At 41.3% G+C, this 13,530-nt stretch overlaps 1 protein-coding gene across 1 annotated transcript in view; it reads left to right on the top strand.

The window, feature by feature from the left end:
• The first annotated feature begins 285 nt into the window (after positions 1-285).
• The window catches only part of MPP4 (MAGUK p55 scaffold protein 4), a 47,280-nt gene continuing 34,035 nt past the window's right edge, over positions 286-13,530 (top strand). The window contains exons 1-7 of the mRNA XM_056111970.1: positions 286-415; positions 1,452-1,573; positions 5,020-5,097; positions 7,410-7,490; positions 9,597-9,728; positions 11,129-11,210; positions 13,310-13,395. Coding sequence (XP_055967945.1) covers positions 340-415; positions 1,452-1,573; positions 5,020-5,097; positions 7,410-7,490; positions 9,597-9,728; positions 11,129-11,210; positions 13,310-13,395 — 657 coding nt within the window. The 5' untranslated portion in view covers positions 286-339. The remainder of the gene's footprint in view (positions 416-1,451; positions 1,574-5,019; positions 5,098-7,409; positions 7,491-9,596; positions 9,729-11,128; positions 11,211-13,309; positions 13,396-13,530) is intronic.

Raw genomic sequence — 13,530 nt, 5'->3', positions numbered from 1 at the left:
GACTGTAGAGAGGGAACAAAATCAAGTCTGGACAGAGGTAGAAAAGAAATACATCATTTGCTTTTCAAGAGTTAGGTGGAGTATCTGAAGAAGTAGCAGTTTTCTCCTTTCACACAGCCAATGATTTCAGGATGGTTAATATATAAGGCAGGTCTGTTTTATAGTTTCATGGATTCCTGTGTGCAGTACAATGCCTGGTGTGGCTCAGAAAATGCTATTGAAAAATATATCCCAGTGTGCTAAGAGCTGCCTGACTGCTGTGGTTAAGCGAGCCCTGTGATGATGTTTATTGATCTGTTTCTTAGTTGTGAACTCTTTCTAGAAGCTTGAGCAGAGAGAATGACACAGTCAGACAAAGCCAAAGGTTCATCTGAGAAGTACATGGAGTTTTCTACAGCAGCCAACCCAGAGAATGGTATGTGACTCCAGGACTCCTTTTCCAGACCAGACAGTTTTAGAAGATCATTCTAGACATGTGGTTAAGGGCTGGAGAGATCATTCCATGGGTCAAGCGCATGCTTAATATTCGAGATCTCTTAGTTTAATCCCTGGCACCACATGGTCACTGAAGCATCACCAGGAACAACCCCCGAGCACAGAGTTGAATGTAGCAGTCAGCAAAAATGGGTGTGACCCAAAGTCAAATAAATATAAAAATAAACAACTAACTAAAGCATGTATATGACCAAATGAATGGGCAGAAATTCTGATTGGTTTACTGTGATTCCTGTAAGGGCTTTTCATACTGTTGACTGTCTCCCTACAGTCTCTCAGTTGTAAGTCTCAGCAATTTTCCAGGCAAGATGGAAAACTCAATGTGGTGAATTCCTAACACATATTTTTCCTACCCCATGACATTTTTTGGTTAAACTTAAATCTTCATAACTTGTTCACTTTCCAAGTATCACTGTAACACATAGAGTTCTTGAGAAATGTTTGTAAAAATAAAATCAAACGTTTACTAAAATTTGTTCTTTATCCAGTGGGATCCCAAGATAAGCATGAGAAACACTGAGGGTTTCCAATCACAAACTAGAAATTTTCAGATAGGGGAAGAAATGATGATTATAATGAATTATCTTTTTCTAAATAAAAAGAGGAGGGTCCAGAAGAAAACACTAGATAATTGCAGGGGGGGGGTGAAGCAATATACTATATTGCTCCTGCTATCCTCCAGCTGAATTTTGGGATTATCATTCTGCTGAAAGTTCCTCACCGGCTGTGGGAAAACCATCATGTCATCCTTCCTCCCCAGGAAGTTGCATGTCAGAGGGTTGTGTGACTTCAAGTTCACACTAACTTCTCCACAGCACTGCTACAGGAATATTTTGAGCTTAGATCCAGTGTCTGCCCTTCCCATGAACCTCGTGTGATGTGTCCTGACTGAGCTGCCTTTCACACATTTACTTGAACCCCATCCAGTACCCATCTCTGTCATCTCCTTTTTCTAGGACTCTCCCAAATCCTGAGGCTTGTGCTGAAGGAGCTGGATCTGTTCTACAGTCGTGACGTGATGGGTATGAGTCTGCTGTATGATCTCCTTCACACGCCCTGGCTGCAGGCACTGCTGAAGGTCAGCCTGTGCATGGTCAGGTTCCACAGAAACTGCTCACACCCAGGACTGTGGCCAGTGGAAGGGAATTGAACCTGCAGGTCTAGGGATGCAGCCCTTTAAGAAGAGCTTGGGAAGGAATTCACATCCATGAAAAAGGCACTGTAGCTCCCTTCTTTTCCCTTCTTTTCCCAGTAAACCAGTGGCCTCTGGCAACTCCCCCTGCACCTTTACTATCAACTGTCAACAGAAGCCCACTCAGGACAAATGAAATGCTTACCTAAAGGATTCCTCTTTGTTTTCTCAAGGGATCTATAATTCTGTTTACATGTAAGATATTTTTGTTTGGGGGTATCCCTAGCCACAGCCAGTGATGGTCTGGGAACCATGTAGTGCTGGGAATTGAACCCAGGTCAGGTGCATGCCACCCGTGTATTCTAACCATCGCACTATCACCTATGTGTCAGAATAAAACTTAGATATCTTGTTTAAAACTTATACTTTGGTACAAATTTTAGTCTGAAGGTATATTTTTGTTCTTACTAAAATTTCTTGCACTATTAGCATCCACTATCTACTAGAATATTCTTCCTCTGAGCAAATGTATTCATAAGAAATTTCATTTGAAGCTATTTTAAGGGGTATGATGTATCCTTAAGAAACTTGGTCAGCCTCATGATGCAAGCTAATAGTTTAGCCATTAAAAGGGGCCAGGAAGATGGCTCAAAGGGCTGAAAGCATGCCTGGAAATGGGAAGTCGGGTTTGCACCCCTGCACCCAATACTCTGCCCCCAAAGCACAGAGCTAGAATTAGTCCCTGAGCACTGTTGGGTGTGGCCCCCAAACCAAAAGTAAATAAAATAAAACATAATAAGAGAAATGTGGCAATATTCTTAGTATAAGCAAAGAAGTACTCCCCCAAACACCTTCTGAAACACCATTTTTTCCCATTCTTTTAAAGTATCTCATTTTACTACATTGTAGTAAAGTACCGCTTTTAAGTAATACCAGCACTATTTAAAAAGATGAAATAATTTCATGTAATAGTCACACCCCGGGGCTGGAGCGATAGCACAGCGGGTAGGGCGTTCGCCTTACAAGCGGCCAACATGGCCGACCTGAGCTCGATTCCTCCGCCCCTCTCGGAGAGCCCGGCAAGCTACCGAGAGTATTTGATATGCCAGACACAGTAACAACAAAGTCTCCAATGGAGATGTTACTGGGCCCGCTCGAGCAAATAGTCACACCCCATTCTTTCACAAAAAATATATATTTGGTATAAGATATATGACTACTATGCTGTGAAATGGCACAATCTGTTTTTTTTCTACCCTTCCTTTCACTGTTGTGAAAACAGGATCATGCAGATCTGGACGAGTGGTTTCCACACACACTGTGGGTGGGAAAGTGTGTGACCCTCGGTTGAGCACCACTCCTGACCAAGTGTTCACATATTGCTTAGTTGTGCTCGTGGGGTGAGGTCACATGCATTAGTTGCAGTGCTCATACATACCTCATGTTGTCACTAAGCCATCCACTGAGCACCGATTTCCTTATCTTGCCATCCATAGTTATACACATGAATTCTTCCCATCTCAGCTAATGTGAATAATGAGCTTGCATATACCTCTCAGAGGTAATGTTTTCATTTCCTTCAGCTGTCTACCTAGAAGAGGGATATGCAGTGAAATATTATTGAGCCACAGGAAAGAAGAACATTTTTCTTGTTGCCACAACATAGATGGACATGGAGAGCATCACATTAAGTCTAGTCAGTCAGGTAGAAAAAGACAAAAACTATTTTCAGGTATATGTTGACTCTTAACATGGCAGAACTTACAGATGCTGTGTGGAAAGATAGTTGGTAGAAGCCAGGGATTAGGGGGTGGGAAGATGCTGATCAAAAGGTACAATCTTCCAAAAATAAGATGGCTTCTGGTGAATCTAATGTCCAAATAGAGACCATTCGCATCACTGCTGAAGTATACACTTTTTTTGCTAAGGGAAAATTGCTAAAGGAATTGATCTTTAATTGTATAGTGAGAGAGTTGTCACCCCCACCTTCCTTCTCTTCTCTTTCTCTCTGTCTTTGTCTCTGTCTCTGTCTCTGTCTCTGTCTCTCTCTCTGTCTCTCACTTTCTCTCACACACACACAAATCGTAATATGTGAAGTGATGGTGTTGATCTCATTATGGTCACACATGTATATGTGTCAAATCAATGTGTCGCACACCTTAAACTGACATAAGATTATGTGTCAATTATAAATGTGGCACACCACCCCCACCCACCCCCGCCCCAGCTATTTCTTCTAGGGATTAGCTAAAACAGGAGTGTCGGTGGCTAATGTCTCAGCATTGCCCTTGCTCACCTAGGCAGGCTGTTTGTATCCTGTACTCCAAGCACAGGTCCATCAGCCCATCCAGATATGGGCAGGCTCTGGCATTGAGCCAGAGGGGAAAGCATCATGATCCCAGACCTAGATGGAGAAAAACAGGGCTTATCTCCATTTGCCAGAGAAATGAGCGTCCTAAAACAAAACTAAGGCTATACTGTGGAGATGGAATGGTTTTGGCGAACTCTTCTCAAGTCTTGTCCTAAACTAGAAAAACATTTGCAAAGATCTTGATCTACAGAGACCAAGTTGTAATTTTCACAAATGAACTTTCACTCTATAATTAAGTGAAGAAAAGCAGACAAACATTTATGTAAGAGCAGAGTACAAATAATTGGGTAGTCTTTAGCCCCTTTTCCAGATGGTTGGGTGAATTGAGCCCCAGGCCCTGCCCAACTGCTCAGGATCCAGATGCTCAGAGAACTTTATCCCCAAACTTCTGTTGGCCTCAGCCCTGGTGACCCCACATTTTTAAAATTGAATCACAAAGTTACAGATATTATTAATGATTGAATTTTAGGTGTATAATGTTCAAATACTGATCCCTTCACCCATGTCCACTTCCCTCCACTGATGTCCTCAGTTTCCCTGCCCCCCACCCCCAGGCTGCCTTTCCTTTACTTTTCTCTTTTTAGGCACTGTGGTTTGCAGTACTGTAACTGAAAGGGTATCGTGCATGTCATTCTACCTCCTTTCATTATCATTTCTTGATCAGAGTGACCACTTTCGCTATCATTGTCGTTAGTGGTTCCTTTCCTGTCTAATTCCTTTCTCACTCTATAGCAAGCTCCAACTAAGGACCAGTTCTTCTGGCCTTCAGGAAACCCCACTCATAACAAAAGTTTGAGTTTCTTTTTGCTAATAAAATTAGTTGGGAAAGATCAATTCCCAGTGGCAACCAATAGCATCTGAAGCATTAGAGCATGTTCAAGTTTCCTTGTCTTTAACAACTAGCGATATCTCTAAAGCTGGCACACTTATGCTACTTGGCTGCGTGTGCCATTGCCCACACTCTTCTTTCCCTTTGGCCCACTTAACCACTGTGCTCTTTTCCCACTGTGTCCATTTTTAGGTGTATGACTGCCTCCAAGAATTTAAAGAAAAGAAATTTATTCCCCACAGCCTCCATGCAAAGGCCTTGTCCTGTGAGGTTGGTATTTATTTATTTATTTATTTATTTTGAGATTGGAAAATTTTCATTCAATCATTACTAGAGCTTTAATGTGAAGCTATTCTACTCTAAACAAATAAAAGACTCTATTGGAAGTGATGATGATGATGATGGTTCATCTAATAAGGGTTTCTAACAGCTTTAACAGGGAGAAGAACCATGAGCTCACTAAATTAAAACAACCCCCCATTTTCAGTATGTGTCCATTTATTTTTTTTCCTTTACCTCAGACTCAATTCATGTGAACAAGATCAGACTAATTTATATCTCTTGCCTGACGCCATCAACTTCAGGTCTTTATCTTTCATTGTCCTTCCTTGTCCTACTTATATGTCCAATTGACCTCTTACACTTAAGTTCCAAATAGAGTTCCCACTCCCACTCCTGTTTGTCCCCAGCCTTTCCCAGCAGTGACATCTTTTTTTCCAGTGTTCAGGCCACAAGCATGGGGCTCATCTTTGATGCTCCCTTTTTCTCATTTCCTCAGATGGATAGAAAAGCCTCCCCATGCTAACTTGAAAATATATTCATCATCATCTCCTTCATATAGATACTTGCAATGTCATTTCCAACCTGCTCCCTTGCTTCTGTCCAATTGTCTATTTGCAACACAACAGTTTTCCCCAAATCATGGTGTTCTTTAAGGTGAGTAAAATCAAGTCACTTCTCTGCTCAAACCACTCCATGAACTTCCCATCTCAGAGTGAACATGAAAATTCTTAGATTGCTGACCACACGTGTTGTGATCCCCATAATTCCTCTGCCTACCTACTCCCATCTTTCCCTCATGTTCACTCTGATCCAGACATATTGCCCCCTTGTTATTTAACCAAACATGCTCCTGCCACAGGCAGGCCCTCTCCACTTGCCAATCCCTATGCCAGGAATGTTCTTTGTCCAAATAGTTTTCTGATTCTTCATCTCCTTTTAGTTTCCATTCGTGTCACCTTCTTTCTCATGGAGTACTCACCCTAGCTACCCTGTCTACAATTGCAGCCTTGATAGCATTCCCTGTCTCGCCACCTTCCCTGCTTTTTAGAGTTCTTCCTGACTTTTCTCACCATCCTGAAGCTTTTCTTGTGCAGACTTATATATGTAAATATATGTTGATGCTATATGTATATTTTATTTATGGTCCACATCTCTTCTCTAGAATTAAATTCCATGTGAATGATAAGGATTTAAAATTATTTTTAATTACCATGTAGCCATGAGATAGTCACAAAGCTTTCATGATTTTCAGTCATACAATGTTCCAACACCCGTTGCTCCACCAGTGTACATTTCCCCACCACCAATATCCCTATTAGCAAACTATTTGCTTCACTTGTCTGTTTGTTATGATGCTTGATTGGTGAGGATTCATTGATTCATGAGGATTCATGGACTGATAAAAATTTTGAAAGGTTTTATAACCTGTCAGAAAGCAAGCCTACACCTAAATCATAACTAAGAGATCAGAATGTATCCTGCTTAGCACTTTTTATTGCAACAACTAATAAAGCAATAAACCCTAAAATATAAATTACTCTTTCCATTTTCCAACTGAGTAGTGGGTCAGTCCAGGCTATGAAACTGCCCGAACTCTTCAGTTAGAACCTGTACCTGGAGAAACTCGGATGTTATTCAGCCCACAAAGCATTCAAATTATCAAGCAGGTACTTTACTCTCTAAGGAAAGTGTCTTGGTGCATATGATATTCAAAAATTATCTTATGATATTTTCCAAGCCTGTGATGCCAGGACTAGTACAATAAAGTTTGGGTCCATCCCTAATCATGGATTCTACCTGCTGTAGGAAATTTGATTTAATAAGAAATTTTCTGGTTACTGACTTTAAAAATGAAAAAGAAGGTTTCAGTAAAACTTTTCTTAGGTCTTAGTATCCTGGCTAATAAGTGTGTCTGTTATCCAACTATGACAATGATGCAGTGATCACCCTGGAGGAGGATGGGCTACTGAAAGGAGGTACCCTATCAGAAACAGTATTGTAAACCACAGTACTTAAAAAAGAAGATGGAAGGTAGGGAATAGAAGAAAAAAGTGCCTGCCATACAGGCAGGCTAAGGAGGATGGAATGGAAATTGGGAACACTGGGGGGGGGGAAGTGAACACTGGTGAAAGGATGGGTGTTGAAACATTGTCTACCTGGAAGTCAATTATAAATAACTTTGTAACTTTGTAATCCATAGTGATTCAATTAAAAAATAAGTGTGTCTGTTATCCAATCTAGATTGTTTATTAGGTGATTAATACTACCCCGAAAGTCAGATGTTTCATTTTATCAACCAGGTTGCAGAGATATTACATGAAACCCATAGTTCCCCTGAGATCCAAGAGCTGAGGCAAATCCTCCAGGGTCCGCACTTTAAGGTAAGTGCTGGCTAAAACAGATCATTCATTGGCAAAAAAGCACATGAGAAAATGCTCTACATCATTAATCATCAGGGAGATGCAGATCAAAACCACAATGAGATACCATCTCACACCTCAGAAGACTAGCCCACATTCAAAAGAACAAAAGCAACCGGTGTTGGCGCGGATATGGCGAGAAAGGGACACTCCTTCATTGTTGGTGGGAATGCCGACTGGTTCAACCCTTTTGGAAAACAGTATGGACGATTCTCAAAAAATTAGAAATTGAGCTCCCATTTGACCCAGCAATGTCACTCCTGGGAATATATCCCAGAGAGACAAAAATGTATAGTCGAAGTGACATCTGCACTTGTTTGTTCATTGCAGCACTCTTTACAATAGCCAGAAACTGGAAGAAACCTGAGTGCCCAAGAACAGATGACTGGTTAAAGAAATTTTGGTACATCTACACAATGTAGTACTATGTAGCTGTTAGAAAAGATGAAGTCATGAAATTTACATACAAGTGGTACAATATGGAAAGTATCCTGCTAAGAAAAATGAGTCAGAAAGAGAGGGATAGACATAGAAAGATTGCATTCATCTGGGGGATATAAAGTAACAAAATATGAGATTAATACCCAAGAATAGCTGAGATAGCACCAGGAGGATTACTCCATAGCTTAGAGGCCAGCCGGGCATTCTAGGGGAAAGGGCAGCTCAGATAGAGAAGAGAGCACCATAAAAAGGGTGTTTGAAGGATCCTCCCAGCAGGGGAGATGCATGTTGAAAGTAGACTATGGTCTGAACATGTTTGCCACTCAATGCCTCTTTTGCAGACCACAACACCCAAAAGGAGAGAGAGAACAAAAGGGAATGCCCTGCCACAGAGGCAGGGTGGGATGGGGGAGATGGGGGTGGGAGGGATATTATCCATGGTGGTGGAAAATGGGCACTGGTGGAGGGATGGGTATTTGATCATTGTATAATCGAAACCCAAACACAAAAAATTGTAAATCTACAACTGTACCTCATGGTGTTTCACTAATAAAAATTAAAAAAAAAACATCATTCTTTTGGCACATGGGTAAAGTTAGGAAGGTGTAATGAGTGTGAAAAAAAAAAAGATGGTCTCTGAAGAGATGTCCTCTCTTTGTACCAGAGCGATCAACAGATGGGACCTAAATATGTGGACCCAGCAGTTGAATGGCTGGGGAACATTCAACACATTTATGAGAAGTCATGCTCATTTTTGAGAACTTTCTCCAGTGTCTGTTTTCCCAAAAAGTTTTTGTCTATCTAAAATTCTGGGGGCAATCAGAGTAACATAATTTTTCTACAACTTGGGAGTATTTGAAGTTTTAGATAAAGTGGGTGAAGGTATTTGGAATATATAATATAATCATGAACAGTTCTATGAGGGGGTTTACAAGGAACAATTACAGAAACCTCTCTCTTCTTTTGGAATCAAGTTATCAAAAAATTAGAATTTTAAGAGAAATCTACATCTGTAAACAATGAAATTTATGAGTCCAAAGTTTTAGTTCACAGGATTACCCTAGAGAATTTTCTTTAAATTCTAGTGAAGCTCTTTCAGTAAGCTCTGACATGCTTCCCCAAACCACAAAATGAAAATTTAATACATTGAGACCTTAGAAATCTCTGTACCCTTCCCCAGGCAACTCCTTTTCCTAATCATCTCCCACATGGGCCCTCAGGTATTACTGATAAATTTGCAAGATGTTTTAATTAATGACACCCCATTATGCCTCAATTAAGAAAAATATTGCAAAGGTTCAAGCAAATAGGAGTACCATAGATTAGGTACATTTCCAGGAAATGAGAAAATGACAGAACAATATATTTTAGCACAAATGAAAGAACATCTACTGTATTGCTCTAGCTCTCTGCACCTCATTTCTTTATCTGTAAAATGGAGAGAGTAAATCCATATGCCTTACTTGGTTGTTGGAAAGATTGAGTTGATTTACATAAACTACTATGTGCCCAGATGTCTGTGTTGGTGGTGGTTTTATATCTTATGTAGTATGGAGTCACCATCTCCTATATGACAGTGCCCATCCCACTTGTGACCTTTGTCCATCTTTTCCTTCTATTTCCCAGGCCTTACTTAGTGCCCATGACACTGTAGCCCAGAAAGATTTTGAGCCCATTCTCCCTCCACTGCCAGACAATATCCCTGAGAGTGAGGAAGCCATGAGAATTGTCTGTCTCGTGAAAAACCAACAGCCTCTGGTAAGGAAGTAATTATATTCTTTTCTTTGGAATTATGTCATGGCTCATTGTGAATTAAATAATCTCTAGAAATTACTTGGGCAATCTTCTTGCCTGTGATCAGATATGATTTGAGTCATTCATAAAATGTGAGGGGAATTCATAATAATAATGGCTAGATGGAGAAAAGATACAATTTTGTATTTTGCTGCAGCTTGGATGAAATTGGAGGGTGTCATGCTAAGTGAAGTGAATCAGAAAGTAAAAGATAAATACCAGGTGAGATAAATACTAGGGGAAACATGCAGAGAATAATGAAACGAAGGGCAGAATTAGACAGACCCCAGTGCAAACAACCCCTGAGACACGATCAACAGAACTGCCAACTGAGCAGGCTGGGGTGTGGAATGGGGGGTGTAGAGGGTGATGGTGGGCGTGGGGGGTGGGGTAAGATAACAGTGGAGGGATATTGAAACCCTGGGGGAGGAACTGGGGCAGTAGTCTGGAACAGTAAGACAGTGACTTCAATAGTATTTATAAACTATGATACCTCAATAAATAAACAGACAAATATGATTAGGAAAAAGAAAGACTAAATTATATCATAATGATATTTGCCTATAATTTCAAACACATAATATGTTGGAGTGTCTTCACAAGGGGAAGAGTATTGTTTATTGTTTGATATTTTGTGGGGGAGATATACCCAAAGATACTCAGAGCTTACTCCTGGGTCTATGCTCAGTGATCACTCATCAGAGGGCTTAAGGGATTGAGCCTGAGTCAGCTTCATGCAAGACAATTACTTTATGTGCTGTACTATCCCTCTGGACCCTTAACGTTTGAATTTTTTAGAGACTGGTGAGCAATAAGAAATCACTTGCTTTGTTTGGTTTTGTGTTTGGGGAGGCCACATCCAGTGATGGTCAGGGGTTATTCCTGGCTCTGTATTCAGGAATTACTCCTGGCGGTGCTCAGGATACCATATGGGTTTCTGGGGATTAAACCCAGGTTGACCACATGCAAAGCAAGCACCCTACCTGCTGTACTACTACTCTGGCCCCATAAAACATTACTTTTATTATTTGACTCTCTAATGTATACATTTATTTCACACAATCCAATGTATTTGCCAAAATCTTTTCCTCTGTGAATGGAAAACTAATGCATTAGTTATTTTCTTGATTAGGTTGTAATCATGGGAGTTTTCTTTCTCTCTGGAAGGATATAAATATTCTTTTATATCTTGATGGTTGAACTGAACCTTCAGAAGGTCAAGGTTAAGAATGTTTTCCTTTTTTGTGGAATGGGATGACCCAAGTGGGTATGAAAAGCCTCAACTGAATGACCAGAGCTACACTGAGGAAAGCTCCCAGACAAATGGTTGTGGAAGTTAAGAGGTGGATCTATTGTCTCCCCAGGGAGTAACTATCAAGCGTCATGAGATGACAGGAGACATCCTTGTGGCCAGAGTCATCCACGGTGGGCTGGCAGAGAGGAGTGGTAAGCTGGAACAACAAGGACAAGTGTGATTAGAAAGATACAAACGGGCTGGAGCGATAGCACAGCGGATAAGGTGTTTACCTTGCACACGACCAACCCAGGTTTGATTCCCAGCATTCCATATGGTCCCCTGAGCAACACCAGGAGTAATTCCTGAGTGAAGAGCCAGGAGTAATCCCTGTGCGTAACCGGGTGTGACCCAAAAAAAGCAAAAAAAAAAAGAAAGAAAGAAAGAAAGAAAGATACAAACGCCAAAAAAGGAGGGAGAGGTGTGGGAGGTAGAGGGAAGAAGGGGGGGTGGGGAAGGAGGAAGAAAGAAAGAAAGAAAGAAAGAAAGAAAGAAAGAAAGAAAGAAAGGAAGGAAGGAAGGGAAGAAAGAGAGAGAGAAAGAAAGAAAGAAAGAAAGAAAGAAAGAGGAAGAAAAGAGAGAGAAAGAAAGAAAGAAAGAAAGAAAGAAAGAAAGAAAGAAAGGGAAGAAAGAGAGAGAGAAAGAAAGAAAGAAAGAAAGAAAGAGGAAGAAAAGAGAGAGAAGAAAGAAAGAAAGAAAGAAAGAAAGAAAGAAAGAAAGAAAGAAAGAAAGAAAGAAAGAAAGAAAGATAGCCTCAATGTTCAGTCTCAGTTCTGGAGTTAAGATCAGGATTATTAAAGTGGCATTGCTTGGTTAAAATCATGTAAACGGAGGTGCATATGCTGCCTGAGCCCATGTGCTGCTTGTGCCCTCCTAGCAAGCACATGTGGTGCCTGATGTGTCCTTCGCATCTCCCCTCCTGAGATGTGTGCTTTCATGCTTTCATGTCTAATGCTGGGGTGTGTGTAGGGGCTCTCCCTGCCCTTGGAGAAGCCCAGGTTCTCTCTTGAGCAAGTTACTCTCCTCTCTCCCATTTTCTCTCCCTCCTTCCTTTCAAAACCTCCAAAGAAAAGCTGTGTAATTTTTTTTTTAAATCATGTAAATGGAAGGAATAAATAGTCCGAAGAAATCTTGTTCTTCTGGTCTATTGAATCCCTCCCATACTATACAGTGCTTTAATGGCTCTCAGTTTATTTCTGAAACCTAAAGAGTAAGTGTCCCCAAGCCATGTTATTTACGAGACTCAACAAGACGGACTTACTTGCTGGGGTTGAGTCAGGATTCAAGTCAGGTGTGCCTCACTCCACATTCCTAATCCTGCTCCCCTTGATCCCTCTGCTTTTGCTAAAACACCTGGTACTTCCCCTTTCTACCAGTGAGTGGAATTTCTTTCCTCTCACTCATGTGTTTCTGAAACTAACACTTTTGTGCCTGCCCATACTCCCTACTGACCCAGGCTCCCCATGCCAAGACTCTGGGTGTCATTGCCTCTGGGATGCCTAGTTTCTGTGTCTACTGGCTCTTCCTACAGCCACAGTTTTATTTTTATTCTCCAGCACTTCTGATGTTGCTTTCTGTATATATCCATCATCCTTGGTTTCTGTTCCACAACACCATCCTACTTCTCTCTTTCTGATGACTTCCCCTCATGTTTCTCAAGCTTACTCCAAGCTCCCAGGATCCTTTCCATGTGCTTTATTGAAGAATGTCACCTCCTTTCCCCTTCCCCTTTATTATTTACTGAGGACGCTGACCTCTTTATTTGCAGTGTTATCTTCTATTTGGGGGGGGATTTTTTTGGGGTCACATCCAGCTATGCTCAGGGATTACTCCTGGCTCTGCACTCAGGAATTACTCCTGGAGGTATTTGGAGGGACCATATGAGGTGCCAGGGATCAGGGATCAAATTCTGATCAGCCTCGTGCAAGGCAAATGCCCTACTCACTGTCCTATCACTCTGGCCCCAGCAGTGTTATCTTTTTACCAGTGCTCTGCTTCCATTTTGTAGCATCAGGTCAGCAAAAATGAAAGTATCGCTATCAGCTCCTGTCCAGTGTTGATGAAGATGTAGAACAATTCTCATGCCCTCTGATGGTGGTACGAACAGGACGTGCCAGCCCTATTAATATTATTTCAGAATAATATTAGGGTAAACTTGAGTTATAAATTGTTAAACAGCCTTGGAATAGCTGCTTCTGTGTTTTGCCAGTTTCTTTGAATGCTTATTTAGTATGTGTTACTGTTTGCGCAGGTTTGTTATATGCTGGGGACAAGCTGGTGGAAGTGAATGGCATTTCAGTAGAGGGACTGGACCCCGAGCAAGTGATCCATATTCTGGTAAGAGTCTCCTCTTTCCTCTTGGGAGGAAATGCTACAGCTGCTCTGGCCTGTGTTGAGCCCATGGTAGGTTACAAGGTCTTGCGAAGGGAGTTTGGTCTCTGGGTAGCTTCCTCCTCTCTGACCCCAGAGCTT

The sequence above is a fragment of the Sorex fumeus genome, unplaced genomic scaffold (assembly GCF_029834395.1).
Source record: "Sorex fumeus unplaced genomic scaffold, SorFum_2.1 ptg000014l, whole genome shotgun sequence".
In the NCBI taxonomy this organism is placed as follows: domain Eukaryota; kingdom Metazoa; phylum Chordata; class Mammalia; order Eulipotyphla; family Soricidae; genus Sorex; species Sorex fumeus.
The sequence above is the reverse complement of the archived record's forward strand: the minus strand, read 5'-3'. Positions and strand labels throughout refer to the sequence as shown.